General features: G+C 42.3%; 1 protein-coding gene across 2 annotated transcripts in view; it reads left to right on the forward strand.

Moving 5' to 3' along the window:
- Positions 1-16,393, forward strand: part of ptpn4a (protein tyrosine phosphatase non-receptor type 4a) — a 74,953-nt gene that overhangs the window by 24,026 nt on the left and 34,534 nt on the right. Inside the window, exons 2-5 of one of the 2 annotated variants that reach the window (XM_080498338.1) lie at positions 4,264-4,418; positions 13,357-13,464; positions 14,763-14,805; positions 15,788-15,866. In XM_080498338.1, the coding sequence (XP_080354464.1) occupies positions 4,281-4,418; positions 13,357-13,464; positions 14,763-14,805; positions 15,788-15,866 (368 nt within the window). In that variant the 5' untranslated portion in view covers positions 4,264-4,280. Of the gene's footprint in view, positions 1-4,263; positions 4,419-13,356; positions 13,465-14,668; positions 14,806-15,769; positions 15,867-16,393 lie in introns of those variants that run through there. The other variant, XM_080498339.1, reaches the window with a different exon arrangement.

Consider the following 16,393-nt stretch of genomic DNA (forward strand, 5'->3'; position numbering starts at 1 on the left):
ACATACTTTATTGCCTCACTCGGTCTGAGAAAACAATGCTAATCAGCCCATCAATGATCTGAAAGATTTACTCCCACTTCAGTTTGTTGACGGTAAAAGCTTTAAGAAGCAAATGAATATGTTGAACACTGGAAGTTGTCATGTCTTGTACCTGCACCCTGAGTTGCTGCACTGAGCAATGTATAGTACTCTGTAAGGACCTTGTGTTTCAGCTGCATACTAATTACCATATAGTTTTCCAAATAATTGAGGCATGGAAATGTGTTGAGATTTAGATCATACTTTGATATTGTTGAGATGTAGTAAAATATCATTGCACTTGGCACAGCCAGACAATTATTTGTTGTTTTTTCCCCCAAGGGCTCTGCTATAACTAAGTCAGCTACATCTTTGCATACATGTTACTTAGTGCCTCACTGTGAGTCTTTAGTTGACTTTTGAATATAACGAATGTTCCAATTAAACAATATAGAAATAAAAGCTAATTGTCCTAATCGCATCACTTATCCCCATCGTTCAATATTTTTTCTGAAAAGCCAGAAAACAGATGTTAGCGAGGTGTGCCAACACTCACCCTTGGTTCCTGTCAACTGGATTTTACTCTGGGAAAAAATGCCTCATGCTAGATTACAGCACTGTCACCTTGTTGTTTTTCCTCTGATCCAGGCAACTCTTTTTCTTTGTTTAGGCTATTTAAAACACGTTGCTTCAGAAAGTTCGTTGATTTACAATATTAACAAATTAATCCAGGTTGATTTATGCATCGGAGACTGATCTTAACGTTTAGACAAACATGTATTTTCCTTTTTTTGTGTTGTTTCTTCAATCAGATCAAAAGAAAAGCTGTATAGTCTTGGTTATAATATTGCAACATCTTGTGCATGGTCTTTGCCAGATGAACCAACACACAGTTGTAGTAGATCCAGCGCTGAGCTCTGTGGTCTTTTAATAACCTTCAACTGGATGGCAGATAAAATGTTTGGACAGAAGAGGAGCATGGAAGCAATGCAGCCTGTGGAGAGGAGTCTGTGTGTCAGAGCTCATCATCAATGTATTTCTCTCCTCCTCCTCCTCCTACTCCTACTCCCCCTCCTCCTCAGTGCGAGCCAGTCAGAGTCGCCCGCCGCTCCAGCCATCCTTTCTTTCTTTCTGCATGGCTTCATCTCTGCATCCGTTCCCGCTCCTCTCCCTGCTCCGTTCGCTCCGTTTCCCGAGCTGACATTGTGGCGACGGGCATCGGTGCGCACGCCCGCTTGCGTCCCTGTGCATGCTCGCCCGGTCGCGTCGACCGCTCTGCTGGCAGTCGCCATGTATCGATCACACCGGGGACTCCCACTGTACCACCGGCTCCCCCATCTCGCATATTTCTGCCTCAGGAAGCCTGAAGATCCCAATATACCCATCAGATGAATGCTAATGAATCACATCCTCTCATCAATTGTAGAAAACATTATTGCATCATTAAACTGCGTTTATTATACTTTAGTTATGACATCAATTATGTAAACAGTGCCTTGTGTAACTTGATTTAAAATATTAATTTTGGAAAATTTCTGGAAACGAAGTGATAAACTACAAACTACTACTGATTACATGGGGTGTCCACACTCATTCAGGCTGAGATATTTCAAAATAACCAGGGAATTATGACAATGAATGAATGAATGTGTGAATGAGTGAATAAATTGCTCAGTCAAATGTCCAGCTTTGACACAGAAACGACTAGATTCATTGAGTATTTATTCATTAGTTTTCTGCTTTTAACTGTATTCTGTTTTATACAATGCATCATCATGCAAACTCCAGAAATCAAAGACTGTTCACTTTTGGACATTTCATGAGCTGGAAACACGAGGGAGGAATGCATTTACAAGGACTACGCATTTCTTTGACATCGGTTATAACGGGTCACTGATACCGTATGAAATCAGTCAACTGTTACCATGGAAACAGTTGATTAATAGTAAGTCAGAAACACTTACTTGTTGCTTTCATGTGACCCAACAACGCAAATTCTGCAACAATTTAGTGACATAAGAATTTGCTTCTAATAATATTGTCAGCAAGTCTTTTAGTGATTTTGACCGTGAGTGTGTGCTTGAGAGGATCAGAGACACTTTATTTTTCCTCAAATGTCCTTCAATCTACCTGCTTTACCTTTGCAATTGACCAGTGAACCATAATTAGTGTATTTTGTGCTTCTGATTTGATGTTCTATCAGAAGTCGAGCTGAGATGTTGAAGTGGCATCCTCTGATTGGACAAGTGGTGTTTCTGAGCTGAAGCCAATAGGTCAAACGTTTCCCCACTGTGTGCGAGTGTGTGTGAAATGTCTCTCATTGTGTTCGTTCTGTGAAGATCAGCCACCTATTTTAAATATGTAACTCCACAGATGAGGTCTGGCGGTGAGAGGTTGGCTGAGTTTTCTGGTTTCTTGTGGCCTCAGCCACAGGTTTGCGTGCACGCCATCTGTCCGCCCTCATGCAGGTCTGTGCTGATGTGTAGTGACAGGCAGCTCAGACGCACAAAGAGGCCTTCCCCATATACGATACACAAACACAAATGCGCTCACACGGAGCCATCGGTACGATTATGTCCTCTCTCGGCGACGGGGGGCCGCGACCCTCGTGAGGTTATTATGTCTCCTGTCACGGCGAATCACCTTGGAATTAAAAAGCAGCGCGACTGGACAGGAAGGGCAGAGAACCCAGTGTGATGGCATATGATGTCCAGCAAAATGCGAGAACGAAAAGCCTGCTGCGGCTGCTGCCGAAAGAGCCGAGCGGAGAGGGGAGAAAAGCAGTGAGCTGTGCTCTCGGTAATGAGCGGCTTTGATAGGCTCCTAATGGAGACCTTTTGATTGAGTTATTGTTATTTATTCTCCCTGATGAGCGCACGGGGCATCCTCAGCCACTGCGTGCACCGCCACCATTTACCAACCAATCAACTGATTATTTTCTAAGTAGACGTAGGTCGCAGTGTGCCGGGTCGTTAGTAAAATTCCCTAAAGAATACAATAAACGCTGCTTTGTTTCAGAGCAGGCAGCTGAGAGAGCACCGTGGCCTGATTGTTGCTGATTCTTGCCTGAGTTTTTCCACTCCTGAATTGAACAAATATGATGGCTGCCACATATCCCTGGAGTGGTGAAGAATCTTGCCTCGCATTAAGAAGACGCTGGTTCAATATGTTTTTTTTTTTTTTTTTGTGGGCTCTGCATGCTCTCCCACCGCATGAGTGGATTATCAGTCTGCTCTGTTCACACCAACAATCAACAAACATGCCTTTTCAGAAATAAAGCCAGTTAATGTGTTAGCCAGAGAAAAGACTGGATGTAACATTCCTTTCACTCATGCCTCGGTTCAACTCTTCCTTTCCTTGGAGCCTGGAGGTTTGCTAAAACGGGTATAGACGATAAATGCATGAATGAATAGAAAAATCGAGGATTTCTATGGCTGCACGAAAGATTGAAAATGTATCGCCATTGTGATAAAAACGGGTTTCCATTCGCTTTGCATTCTTTCTGTGCACGTCACTGTTTGGCCAATCAGGTGGAGGCCTACTGCCCCACTTTATGTCATCAATGGATCATATTGCAATTCATTATTTCAAGATTCATCATACCTGGTGGCAACAAGCCAGAAGTCAGAAGCATGTGATCGACAAAAGAAAAGCAAACGCCTCATAGTTATGTTTGGTTCCAAAGAGGTCTAGAAAGAGAAATGACACGGGTAACTGGAAGTGGTCGTCGCAACGCACAGATTCTGAGGCGTTTATCAACAAGTCGTATCACGACTGCAATCCTCTGCTTGTGCATCAGATGTAGCGGTGATTGTGCAGCTCTGCTTGCAATCATTGTGAAGAGCTTTGCAGAAAGAGTTTTTTTTTTTTTCTTATTTAATTTCATCTTTTCAACACTTCTGCTTGTTTTCATGTGGTACTGCTTTGTGATCCTGGAAGGAAATCTATTTCTTGCCTTCTCATTGACATTCTTTTCTCATGAAGCGTCTACTTACCACTGCTTCGCTATGCTTGTATTGACTTGCACTGCAGTGTGTCTGCCTCCACTCAGGCGTTTTACAAAATACGCTCCTCGTCACACTGCATTTTGGCCGATGTTGCTGTTTATAGACATGCTCAGCCTTTTACAAGTGTGTTTATTCTTTCTTGCTGTCCGTATTACAGTAATTGTCCCACTCTATCCATTAGGTTCCTGTCTATATCTTCTGACTGTGTCACTGATGATCGTTCTCTCTCTGGTTGCAGACCCTGGTAGGAGCGTGATGAGCGCGCGCTTCCGCTTGCCTGCTGGCAGATCCTACAATGTCCGGGCGACGGAGCTGGAGCGAGACAGGCAGCACACACAGGTTGTGTGCAACGTACTGCTGCTGGACAACACGGTCCAGGCATTCAAAGTCAGCGTGAGTACCGACCCCGTCACTCTGGGTGGTTTTCTGTGAATTCCTACCTACCTCATTATTATGCCATTATTTCTTTTTTTTTAAATGTTCCTTCCATCATGCAGCAAACTAGGGATTCACCGATAACCCCCCCCCCCCCCTTTTTTTTAAGGATGAGTACAAATACTAACTCTAGCTAAGTGCGATACCGAGTACCAATATGAATGTTTACTGTCTGCTGCATACACTCTCCAGCTCGCTGGTAATGTCACACTTTATTCGTGTTTAAAATGTAGCATCGCTGGTGTGTGTGAGCCCCGAAAAGTCTTTAGCATGTAGCATGGCTCGGCGTTACTGAACAGTTTAACTTAAGAGCAACATCAGGCTCACCTTGCTGGTCCAAATGTACCTGGTGATTGAGTTGCTGGTGTTGACGTTTCACCTCCTCTTGATATTTTGGCAGAACATAGTTTACAGTCCGTCTTACTTTTGTCATTCGCATTAATATCAAAGAATTTCCAATTCGCTGACATCACTCGTGCTCCCTTGTGTCCCTGCTGGCGATGTTGCCATCACATGGCGTCACATAATACTCACCGAGTTGCATCGGGAATCTTTTTACGACAGCTCCAGGCAGTATCGGACCTGATACTAGTATCAGTATTACTGCATCCCTCCATGAAACAGTCTTATTCCCTAACAAAACCCAGAGGCATTAAACCGAAATTTTGCACTCTGACTAACTCTTCTGCTCCTTCTTCATCTCCCATTACTGTAAATGTCCCCTCAAGCCCACCTCAGATTAAATCGGTTGTTGGCAAGAAAAAAAAAAAAGCCTCTTTCTTGGCACATAATTTAAAACCCACATTGTTTTGTACAGTTACATCCTGATGGCACCTAAAGGTTAACATCTTTCTTTTTCTCACACGGTCTGTTTGCGGCGTCGGGCTTTAATAGTTTTTCTTTCGCAATTGATCAGTCAGCTTCTGTCCCGCGATACAACACTTGCTCTTCAAACCAGGTGACGAGTCGACTTGTGACTGATGCTCCAGTCGCCTGTCACATGTCTTTGTTCCTCTCTTTCTCTTCCACTCTGCATTTGATCACAGCTGTGACAGTGTGAGCAGGGAAATTCCCTCTGTGAGTCACAAAATACAATTCCTCTAATAACATCTTTTGCAGATAAATCACATCCTGTTACTGCAGCTGTGTGTGCGTGTGTGCGTGTGCGTGTGCGTGTGCGTGTGTGTGTGTGTGTGTGCGCGCGCGCGTGTGCATGCATGCGTGCGTGCGTGCGTGCGTGTGCGCGCGTGTGTGTGTACACACATTATGACTGAGCTTTTCAGCAGGAACTGATTTTTTTTTTTTTTAACAGAAGGAGGTTAGGTCGGTGATGCACAGAAATCGAGCAGAATAGTTTCTTTCACTTCCTGATACAGTTTGCTCCTCTCTTCATCCTGTGGTTTCTACCTAAAACTCTGAAATCTTTTTATTTTTTTCTGTTAAAGTATTTTTTTTGGTAAAACACAAACGATGATTAATTTCTAGTTCTGATTTAAAAAAAAAAAAAAAGAAAAGAAAAGAAAATTGATAAACAGAATTTCAAAATAAACGCCGAAACTAAATCTCTTCAAGCAACAACCTTGTGATGGTTTATGTCCCCTGAACTAAAATTAGTTTACAACTCCTGACGTAGACATTATAGTAGATGCTTCGCCATCTCACAGTCTCTTCTATACACGCATCTCCTTGCATATCATGCTTTGGGCTTATCCCAGACTCCCCTCAAACCCAGCTTCCCTCTCTTGCTTCCAGCTGAATGAATGACTCTGTCAGTCTCTCTGTCAGTGTCATTGATCGGACCCCTGCAGCAGCAGTAACTTCCTGGAAAGACGGGCCATCCTGAGAGCAACAATACTCCTATTGATCTGCTCTCCGGCCGACTGGCCACGCTACTGGAGAGTGAAAATCCAGAGGCAGTCACTTACTGTCATGGGAACCAGTGGGCTTCTGGTGTGTGTGTGTGTGTGCGTGTTTGTGCATTCCTGTGTGTGAAGGCTTGTCTCGATCTCGCAGATGGGAAGTAGCCGTCTTAAATGATGCACTATAACGCAATTGCAGCTTGAAAGAATGATGGATGACAAGACATTGAAAAAGCCCCCCCCCCCCCCCCCCCCCCCCAACCCCAAACACACACATTCACACACCACGACCACAACCACCACTCCTCGTGCAACACAAAAGCAAGGTCACATGAACTATATATTCAGAGTGACAATTACAAGGGTAACTATAGTAACCACCACACAACACACAAACTTTCACCTGTGTGTGTGTAGAAGAAGCTACTCTGGGAATCAAGCAGTTTTTAATAATGACAAATGAAAGGACATATAATCCAGCCAAATAGCAGCATAATGAATGAATATAGCGCTTTAATTCAAGAACGTTTTGTTTTTCTTCTTGCATATCTTCAGAAATGTTTATATGAGAGGAAGCTATAAATCATTGGAAAAAAAACCACCCACATTCATATTTGTCTGCTCTGCTGCTAAAGAAAAGTTCGTGTTCATGGTGTTCGAGTGATACTCGAACCCAATGTCTGACAATATTGGTCCAATGTTGCATCTCAGACGTACCCTCTGGGTAGAAGCAATTTGGAGATTCGTATCACTTGCAAACTGTTTTATGACCTTTGAGTGGGAGTGCATCCTCCTACTCTATGAAAACCAGTGTCACGATACAAATCAGATTCTTAATCTTCAACATAAAACACCAAGCTTAGGTGCTATAAAAGATAACTACAAGTTTTTGGTAGAAAAAAAAAAACCCCCAACTTGAATCAAGGTGCAAAACCAAGGGTAAATTTACACCTGGCATAAAATGGGTTCTATAATGTTTGAATGCACCAGATTGGAAGATTGGAAGATTGGTTCATCACAGTTTTAAGTAGATTGATTGTACCACGTCTTAAGATTGTCAGGAGTACAGGTGGCTTCACTGGTCTCATGATTCCATACGGTTATGATTGTGTTGCATCCTCAGTTTTCTTTTCTTTTCTTTTTTTCATGAATACAAACAGTCAAATATGACCTCAAAATGACATCATTGACGTGAGTTAAGTCTGAACACAGCAGACAAGTGTATTTACAAAAGTGAATACTTGGGATATACGATATGGGCCGATGTGCAAATATATTTAAAACAAAATAGTGCTGGTAACCAAAGTGCGCTTCCCACTCATTATCCAAGTGAAACGCACCACTGCGCACGCCGCCTGTGGTGCAGCGAGTTTCGAGCTTGTAGTATCGTTGCATCGATGCAAAATAGTCCACTTCTGCATCGATGTGTCATATCAATGATTAAATTCATACAGCATCACGATGTAGCTATAGTGAATGCAAGTATAAACGCTCTCGCTAATCTACACACCAAAACCTGCAACAGACATGTCCATGTTTTTTTCTGACTTCCAATATTGGGCAGCATCATGGTCACTGTGCATTGCTGCATCCAGATCTTCAAACGAAACGTTTTTATGTGCGAGTTCGAATGAAGGGCAATCTGAAAAGGTTCATTCTCGAGCTTTGCCGTGAAGGCTGCCGTGCAGACACCAGCAGTTTTCGCATTCCCATCAAAGCAAATGACTTGAACTGGGTGTTCACATCTGCAGCTGATGGAAGTGTTGGTTCCTGCAGCCAACAATGGAGCTTTATTGTTCTTTTGACATTTTGTGATCAGAGTCGCCTATATTTGATCGCAGGCAGTGAAGAAGACTTTGTGGCTCTAAGAGCTCATGTGCCATCTGTGACTGAAGCATCAAAAATATAGACTCCAGCTGCTCTGTGCAGGAACGAGGGAGGTGTGAGAGTGTCGCACAGTGTGTGTAGGCGGAGTATACTATAAGATCTGTGTCTGTTCCAGTAAACATATGGGGCCGTTCTTCATACACCGAATCTAAAAAGAGGGTGTGAATTTCAACTGATGCTAATGACAGTCTTTTAATGACATCTTACAGTGAGTATTTTTTTTTTATATTTCAGAGGCCAAACTATTGATTGAATCACTGCAACTGATCCAATCTAAATCTCTGAGGACCTTTCATGTTAAGCATCAAGTTTTTAGTTTTACGTTAAGTTACTATATAGCACATTTGACGTACACCTCAATGCTGAGGAAGACACTCCCCCAGAAGACGGCGTCCTATTAAAATACATCATCAACCCTGCAAAAGGCAGACAACTATACAATTGTGCATTCATCAGAATAAAACGCTGCGATACTTCGTCCAGCAGACGTAGCGCAAGACGAGGTAGCCCATAGAGCAGGCTACATCTACAGAGGTGCACCTCTCTCCGGCTTTCTTTGTCCTGTTGTGAGGACTCAGGAGGAGGTCGTAGTCCTGATAGCCTGGAGGAAGTGGCCACACACAGCCTCTCTGCTGGCCTTGTGTTGTTCCAAAGGATATCTTGTGATGGTTAGTTTATTTCCCTATGATTTTATGCTTTCACAATATATTCAGAAATATTGGTTGTTGCTCCCTCAGGTTGATTGTGAACACAAATGAAGCTCCACCGATGGTTACTGCGACAACTGGAATTAAATTGGATATGCAATCGTCCCTTGAGCCGCCAAGTTGTTTTACAATACAGATTGTTACGAAAACCAGATTGTAGCCGTCTATTTCAAAGGTTTTGCAGCGTCTCCAAGAAGCAACTCACATGGTAGCTATTGCTGTTAGTGGATAGAAATTACATATCATGTGAAGCGTGTATATACTATTAAATCGCTACATGTTCTATATGTTGTATGTGAAGTGTAGATGCAGGTTTCCAGGACTGGTTAAGCACTGTAACACCTGCTGGAGGTTACAATTTTAGTTGATATTGATGTTCCAATGTCGACTTTTTAATAGAAACTGATGACAAGGTAAGACCCCACAACCAGGTCTACCACTATGCGACATTGGAGCTCTCCACATGTCAGCAATGTATGTGTTAAAGCCGAAAGCCACACTGACCTTATTTTTTTTTTTTTCTTTTACTTAGTGCCCTAACTAGGAAGCTGCATGTTATTCAACAGCATTAGTTTGGAAATGAGCCCAGATTTGGCTTTGTGCTACTTCTTCACTGACAGATGTACATGTGCCAAATCAACTCGCGAGTCCTCATACTGAACATGTTTTTTCGACAGCACTCACACAGGTATGTTGCTGTGTGTTGGATACGCAGAGAGATAGAGATGAGTGCATTTGTCGGTGACTCCTCCTGTATGTAGTTCTTTTCCTGTCGGGACAAGCTGCCTCACACATTCCTGAATATCACACACACACACACACACACACGCACACGCACATGCGCTTCTTGTGTGGAAGTAGCTGTATGAAGATTTCACATTTTTGTGTTAAGCTGCCATAATAGTCATTGGGATCTCCTCTTCCAGTGGCGCTTTAACGTTTGAGCTTCATCCAGTGTTCTAGATGTTGGAGGGGTCTCGGTGCAGAAGATAAGCCCTCCGGGTGAAGAGCTTATCACAGCATCTCTTCCTTTCTTCTCCCAGCCGATCTCTTTTGGTCTCTATCACCATGTCTCCTTCCTCTCTCTCATGCACACAGACACTGTTTCAGCGCGGGGTGCAAGTGGATTGCACAAAGAGCGTTTGTCTGGCTCAGTCGCATCGTCAATCACTCCTTTTCTCTTCTTCTGTTCTCGCTCCCTTTTTTTTCCCCTTCTGTGTCTCTATGACACTCTCTCTTTATTTTCTGTGTTTGCGTTCCTTTTTTTTTTTTTATTAGCAAATTTCCCACTCTGTTTTAAGTTCTTCTCCTCTCTCTGCTCATTGTAGCTCCTTCCCTCGCTCTCTCATGAGCGATCCGCAATATGAAGTTGTGTGTTATGTAAAAAAAATAACAAGGAAAGTTGTGTGAATGTGCGTTTGTTGTTCCTGGCTCACTTTTAACAATGTATGGCTGTTTGCTCTCGCAGTGGCACGATTGCACATTTGGCTCGCAGACTTTCAGAATACCACAAGAGGCTAGCACCAACACACACATGCACACTCAGACTGGCCGTGGGTTTCCTGGGAGTTGAGCGTGAAAGTGCACAGAGGGCTCCTACATCTATCTGAAAGGCTGCTCCATACAAAAGAGAAGTGGTGGACACAGAGACTTGCCGAGTTCCTCAGAAGATGTCGTGCACTTAGTGGGGGGGGGTGACACATTTGAGACAAGCATGTTTTGTTTTCTTCCCACTTCCTGAATTCTTTTTTTTCGGTGCCACCGCAGTCAGTCAGTTGGCATCACCAGACATGGGAGATCATTTGGCAAACCACCTACAGGTAAACACAGCAGCCAGCGTGAATCATATTCTAACTGGCGGTTTCACAGCGTTTTTGGAGGTCAGGAGTCCCAGACATATCGTGCTGTAATGAAAAGGTCGGGCTTTTATTTTTCAACAATGCAGCACATCGTGATGCCATTCATGGGATATTTTTAATAACATGGCCCTAGACATTACATTGACTCATATTTGTTTTCCTACCGCTTTACCCCAGACTCAAACAAATATGTTTGCAACGCAACTGAACATTTCAGATCAGTTTAAGTGCTCATTTTAGAAACGGCGAAAATAAACAGCTTTTACGCAGCAATGGCAGAAACGCTCAAAACAATGTAGTTGGGCCACTCGTGTCGTTCTTTTTTTTTATTTTTTTTATTTTTTTATTTTTAATACCACACAAATTAGCACAGAGACCAAACATTATAAAGAATAACAATGTCGAGTTCAAAGATACATATTGATAAATGACCAAGTTGGATTGCTATTATGTGACTCTCAACTATGAAACCAGTCCCAGGAAAATATGGACTCGGAGTCATGACACCCTGGAGGCCGAAGAACTATTTATGACAACCATGGTGTGCATGCACAGCAGCAGCTATTCAGAAAAGTTGTGTTTTCCTCCGTCTGCATGGAGACGGAGCATTGTTACAGTTTAGAAACCTTTAATCTTCATGAAAAGACTGCGGAGCTGTAAGGAAGTGAGCCAGCTGGGAGAGAAGCAGCGCAGAGGGCACATCAGAGTTGACTCACACTTAACCAGGCTTGGACAGCATTAGACCGCGCGCACGCACACACGCATGCACGCACACACGCACAGTGCCAGTTATCCCAGAGGGATGCCATGTCAACATGTCAACTGTCAACTGTAGTTTCATTTGTTTCCATACACACTTGCAGGCACTGTGCTGTAAAACTGTGTCACCAGGGCAAAGGCGAGAGGTGAGGAGTAATGTGTGTGTATGTGTTCGTCAGTCTTCTCCTCCCCCCTGGGAGCACTGATGGGAGACACACACTCTCACTCTTCCTCGCTCACTCAAAGTTGTGGCAGAATCAGGTGTGAATTTCTGCTCCACTTGTGGTCCCACAGTTTATCCTCTCGCCCTTCCTACTCTCTCAGGAAACCATGCAATATGAATGATGCATTTGAATAAGTCATTACTCACTTTTTAAAGCCTTTTATTCTGCTTTATGGGGCGCTCTGTTGGCTCGAGCATAAAGAAGAAAGGTCTCTTTTTTTTTTCTAGATTGCATAACTTTGTTGCGTTAACTATAAAGCACCAAATCAAAAAACAAAACAACCTGTTTTTGAACCTAAAATCTCATCGTTGTCATCTCTTCATTTCTGTGGATTATCAGTTTTGCTTTTGTGCAGATGTCCTTTCATAAAAAGTGTTCACATAACCGCATTAAATTGGACTTTTTTCACTAAATATAATGGGTTCTTGTGTCTAAAAATGTCAATTTGTGGCTAAACTGCTGCTTCCTCAAAGTAGATGTTAAATTGGTGTGTTGTTTTTCTCCCTTTGAAAGTAGGTTTACTACTATGTCTGTCTCTTTCAGACTAACCACTATTTCCATTTATGTCCCTTTTAGAAAACAGAGGATTCTTTTGTGTTACATTAACATCTTCATGTATTGTTAAGTTTACTACCTGAAAATGGTTAAAAAAAAAAAAAAAAAAAAAGGAATATCCAACGTATCACCAATATTATCACTAATATTTGTGTTCCCCTTTTAAATTTTCTCAGGATGCTGATGAAGAAGTTAATATATAGAACATGATGGGTGAATACTTCCATTAAGTGACATATTACCACTTGAATCATACAATCAATTCGCTAAACATCCAAATACTTCCTTCCCTGGAAAGTGCTGAAAACTACACTGAATTGACCTGAATTGGCTTATTTCCTCTTTAAATATTCATCTTTCCATTCCTCAGACTGCAGAGAGGCTGAGAATCTGCAACTTCCCTTTTTTACTTTACCACAGTGCTTCAGACTCTCTTGTTTGTCTTTTTGAAAAAGCCTTGCCCTCTGCAGCAAACTTATTTTTTTCATCAAACATTATCCCAAACGGGACACCTGTCTCGTTTTTTTCAGTTCAGAAAACGTTTCATTTGTCGGCTGCATTTTTTTCCATCCGGCTCCTTCACAACCTTTTTAATATGCCATTGGTCTCACATAACAGCAGAATCATTATGTTTTATGTATTTTCTTTGGTGAATAAAATATACTTTGTGAAGTAATTACGAACATTCTGGGGGGATATAAAACTGGGAAAATGTCATTCTGTCAAACAGATAAATATCCAGCAGCTAGCCCACAGACCCGTTCGACCTTGTGTGCACCATACATGCATTTTCCAATGTTGAAAAGTTTGTGTAGCAGTGTGGGTGTGTTAAATAATTGAGATGTCTGTGGTGGAAAATGGGGATTTGGGTGCACCGTTTTTAAATCATCTCTTCCCCTCTCGCTGCTCTCTCTGTGACCTTTAACTGAGGAGTTGGAGAGGAGCAGCGGTGCGATGGAGAGACTCCTGTGCAAACCAAACCACCGCATGACAGGTTTTCAATTCACCTCTCGTCTTTTTGGTTTACATTTTCCCCTCTTCTGCAGAAGTCGGATCATGGCCAGATGCTGCTGGACGCCGTCTTTAAGCACCTGGAGTTGACCGAGAGAGACTACTTTGGCCTGCTCTTGGCCGACGACTCCTCAGACGCACCAGTCAGTATGCTTTTTCCATTCTGCTGCGTCCTGTATGAGTGCGTGAATAGGGAGGTTGTGAAGTTAGGTAGCAATAAAAAAAAAAAAAGATACCGGAAAGTTGATTTCCTATCCGTCGTGTAGATGTCTCGACTTTGTAAGTGTGCTAAATGAGTAGCCCCATGTTCAAAGTGGCGTCCGTTAGATTAACTAACGACCTGATAGTGTAGTAAACAAAGTAAATTTCACTTGTTCGGCTCATTTTCACTGCTTCAGCAGTCACATTGGCATGCTTGACCTTAATTGGGAAAACCTCCAGGTTAAGTGTCATGCTCAAGCACACTTCAGCATTCGGTGAGGGCGAGCTACAGGATGCTGGATGACATAAATCAATCTGAGAAATAAGATTTAGATACGAATTCCCACCTTGTATTTCCATGTAGGTTTGAACCAAACATGGGGGGGGAGAAGAAAACATTTTCCTATTATTTTTCTTCTGTTAGTCATATTTAGTAGATGGAAGTGCTGTTGCCAGAAATAACTCTACAGCACAGAGAGGAACAGCTGAGAGGAACGGTGGTGTTCCAGTTATTCCTTCTCGTGTTGGTCTTGTCTCACAACACTATTTATATAGATTTTTCAGTATGGGGGATCCGGGTTCAAATTGCGGTTGAGGCAGGAAGGGCATCCGGGGTAAAAACTGTCCAAGTGATGATGACTTATGACTGTCTGTGGCGGTCTCTGGAAAACAAGCTGCTGGCTCTCCTCACCATATAACTTTTTTTTTTTAACCCCGCTGTTGTCTTTTCACCTCATTTGTTGTTTTTTTTAAAAGCAGTTTTATTTAATTTTCTGTCGCTAGTGTTTAATTTGAACCATCTTTTTAAAGCTTGTTTTTCTTTTTGACACTTTTGTTTTCTTTTTGTGTCAATCGTTTCTGAAGCATTTTTTTTGTACTTACCCTGCACAAATAGTGCTAAACAAAGACCATTTGACTGATTTATTTGTAAATGATAGATTTGTGTGTATTTGAGATGCTTTTTATTTGTGCCATATCACTGAAGAGATCACTCCTTTCTCCAGCGAGAGATGCAGTGCCTTTATTCTTTGTCATTGTGCGTGTGTTTCTGGCTGTGTGCACAGTGTTTGAGTGTTTCTGACAAGTGTGTGTGTGTGTGTGTGTGTGTGTGTGTGTGTGTGTGTGTGTGTGTGCGCGCGAGTGTGTGTGTGTATGTGTGTGTCTCCATGGCTGAATAATTTAGTTCCTAGTAGTCATGCTTTATGGTGTCTCTAAGTGTCTCTCAATCAATATTTTACAGCGCTGGCTGGATCCCAATAAGCCCATCAGGAAACAGTTAAAAAGTAGGTGAAATCCACAACACGGCACTTTAACTCACCCACCTCCTTTCAGGCAAACATCAAATCTTAACGTCGCCACTCGCTTTCAAAAACCTTCCCGCTGGCCAAGGCGATGGACCGCGGTCTGGCGCTGGTTTGAAATCCACCCTCCAACTTGAGCAGAAGTCCACAAAGTGTCATTTCAAATTCTAAAAGTGCCCTCAGCGGTGATTAAACTTCATTTCAACTGCGCTCTTGTTTTTGATAATGAGTAATAGAAAGTGTGGCATGTACAACAATTAAGGAGGAGCTGGATTGAGATGTGCAGTCGTCCTGCAGCCACGGTTGAACTACACTTCAACTCTGCTTTTATGCTGACTGACTTGGCTCATTGAGTAAAAAACACTGCAGGAGATGGTTCTACACAGTTCTGCACAATGCAGGGACTGCGGCTGAGAACGGCTTGAATGTAGGCTTGTTTGTTAGATGCTTAAAGGCCATTTACCAACCTTATATCCTCTGATGTAAAACAAAACTGCTCGCTATAGATACTTTGTAAATGTGATTATTGTAAATATAAACTCATTGTATGGACTGACATGAAATCTCAGTGAGCTCATTTACACGGCCATGGAAGTCTGAGAATTGTGAGATAAATCTAACCATCAGATACATGCATGAAGACAATGGAGTGTTGGGGAGAAATCTGGATGTGTCATTTCTTCCATCCAGCTTTATTCAATTCATGTTCATGGGACACTGCAGCTAAGATTCTGCAAAATTTCTGCTAATATCTGATAAAGCAGATTAAATTGTGCTGTTTGCATCCTCCCTTTAATAATCTTAGAACTCTGATTGATCCAAGTCAGACAATGATTGGACTTTTGGTGTACATGTAAATAGGCTCATTGATATATATTCTGTTTTTAGTTTGAGGCTACATTTCCAGCTTGCATCCACCTGCCATATTGTGTTTTCTCCCTCTAAGCTTTATCCTCCTCTCCAGGAGGGTCTCCACACAATCTAAGCTTCAGAGTCAAATTCTTTGTGACGGACCCCAGTAAACTTCAGGAAGAATACACACGGTAAGAGCTGCAAACGTGATGATGCTTCCAGTTTTACTGTATACATGCTCGGATGATATTACTGAGCAGCTATAAGTGATCAGAACTTGGCAGTCTTCTATTTCCTTGTTGACTGGAAGTTGATAAGATTCAACACTTTTGATTTAATTTTACTTGGCGGGGCGGGGGGGGCGTCATTTATGAAACAAGTGCACACTCATCTTGTACCTTAGACCTTCTGCTTTGACACAATTCCATGTGAATAAATCATTTTGCAGTTTGAAGTGACAAATGTGACACAAGCATTTCAACAAACTGTCACTTTCTACCCTTTGACTTCGCTGTTACTCCAGGTGATAATTAAGTTTGACAAATTCAAATACAGACACACTCATTTGCTGTGCCGTTGATTCTGTTAACCACTGCTTGATATGTGGAGAGAAATCTTCTGCATTCGCTAACACAGCAAAACGCTTTCAGCGGTTCTAAACTGTACTTCGTAAATTTCGTGAATACATGAATCCCAGTTTGATCTGTATATATTAGCT

The sequence above is a fragment of the Blennius ocellaris genome (genome assembly GCF_963422515.1).
Source record: "Blennius ocellaris genome assembly, chromosome: 6".
In the NCBI taxonomy this organism is placed as follows: Eukaryota; Metazoa; Chordata; class Actinopteri; order Blenniiformes; family Blenniidae; genus Blennius; species Blennius ocellaris.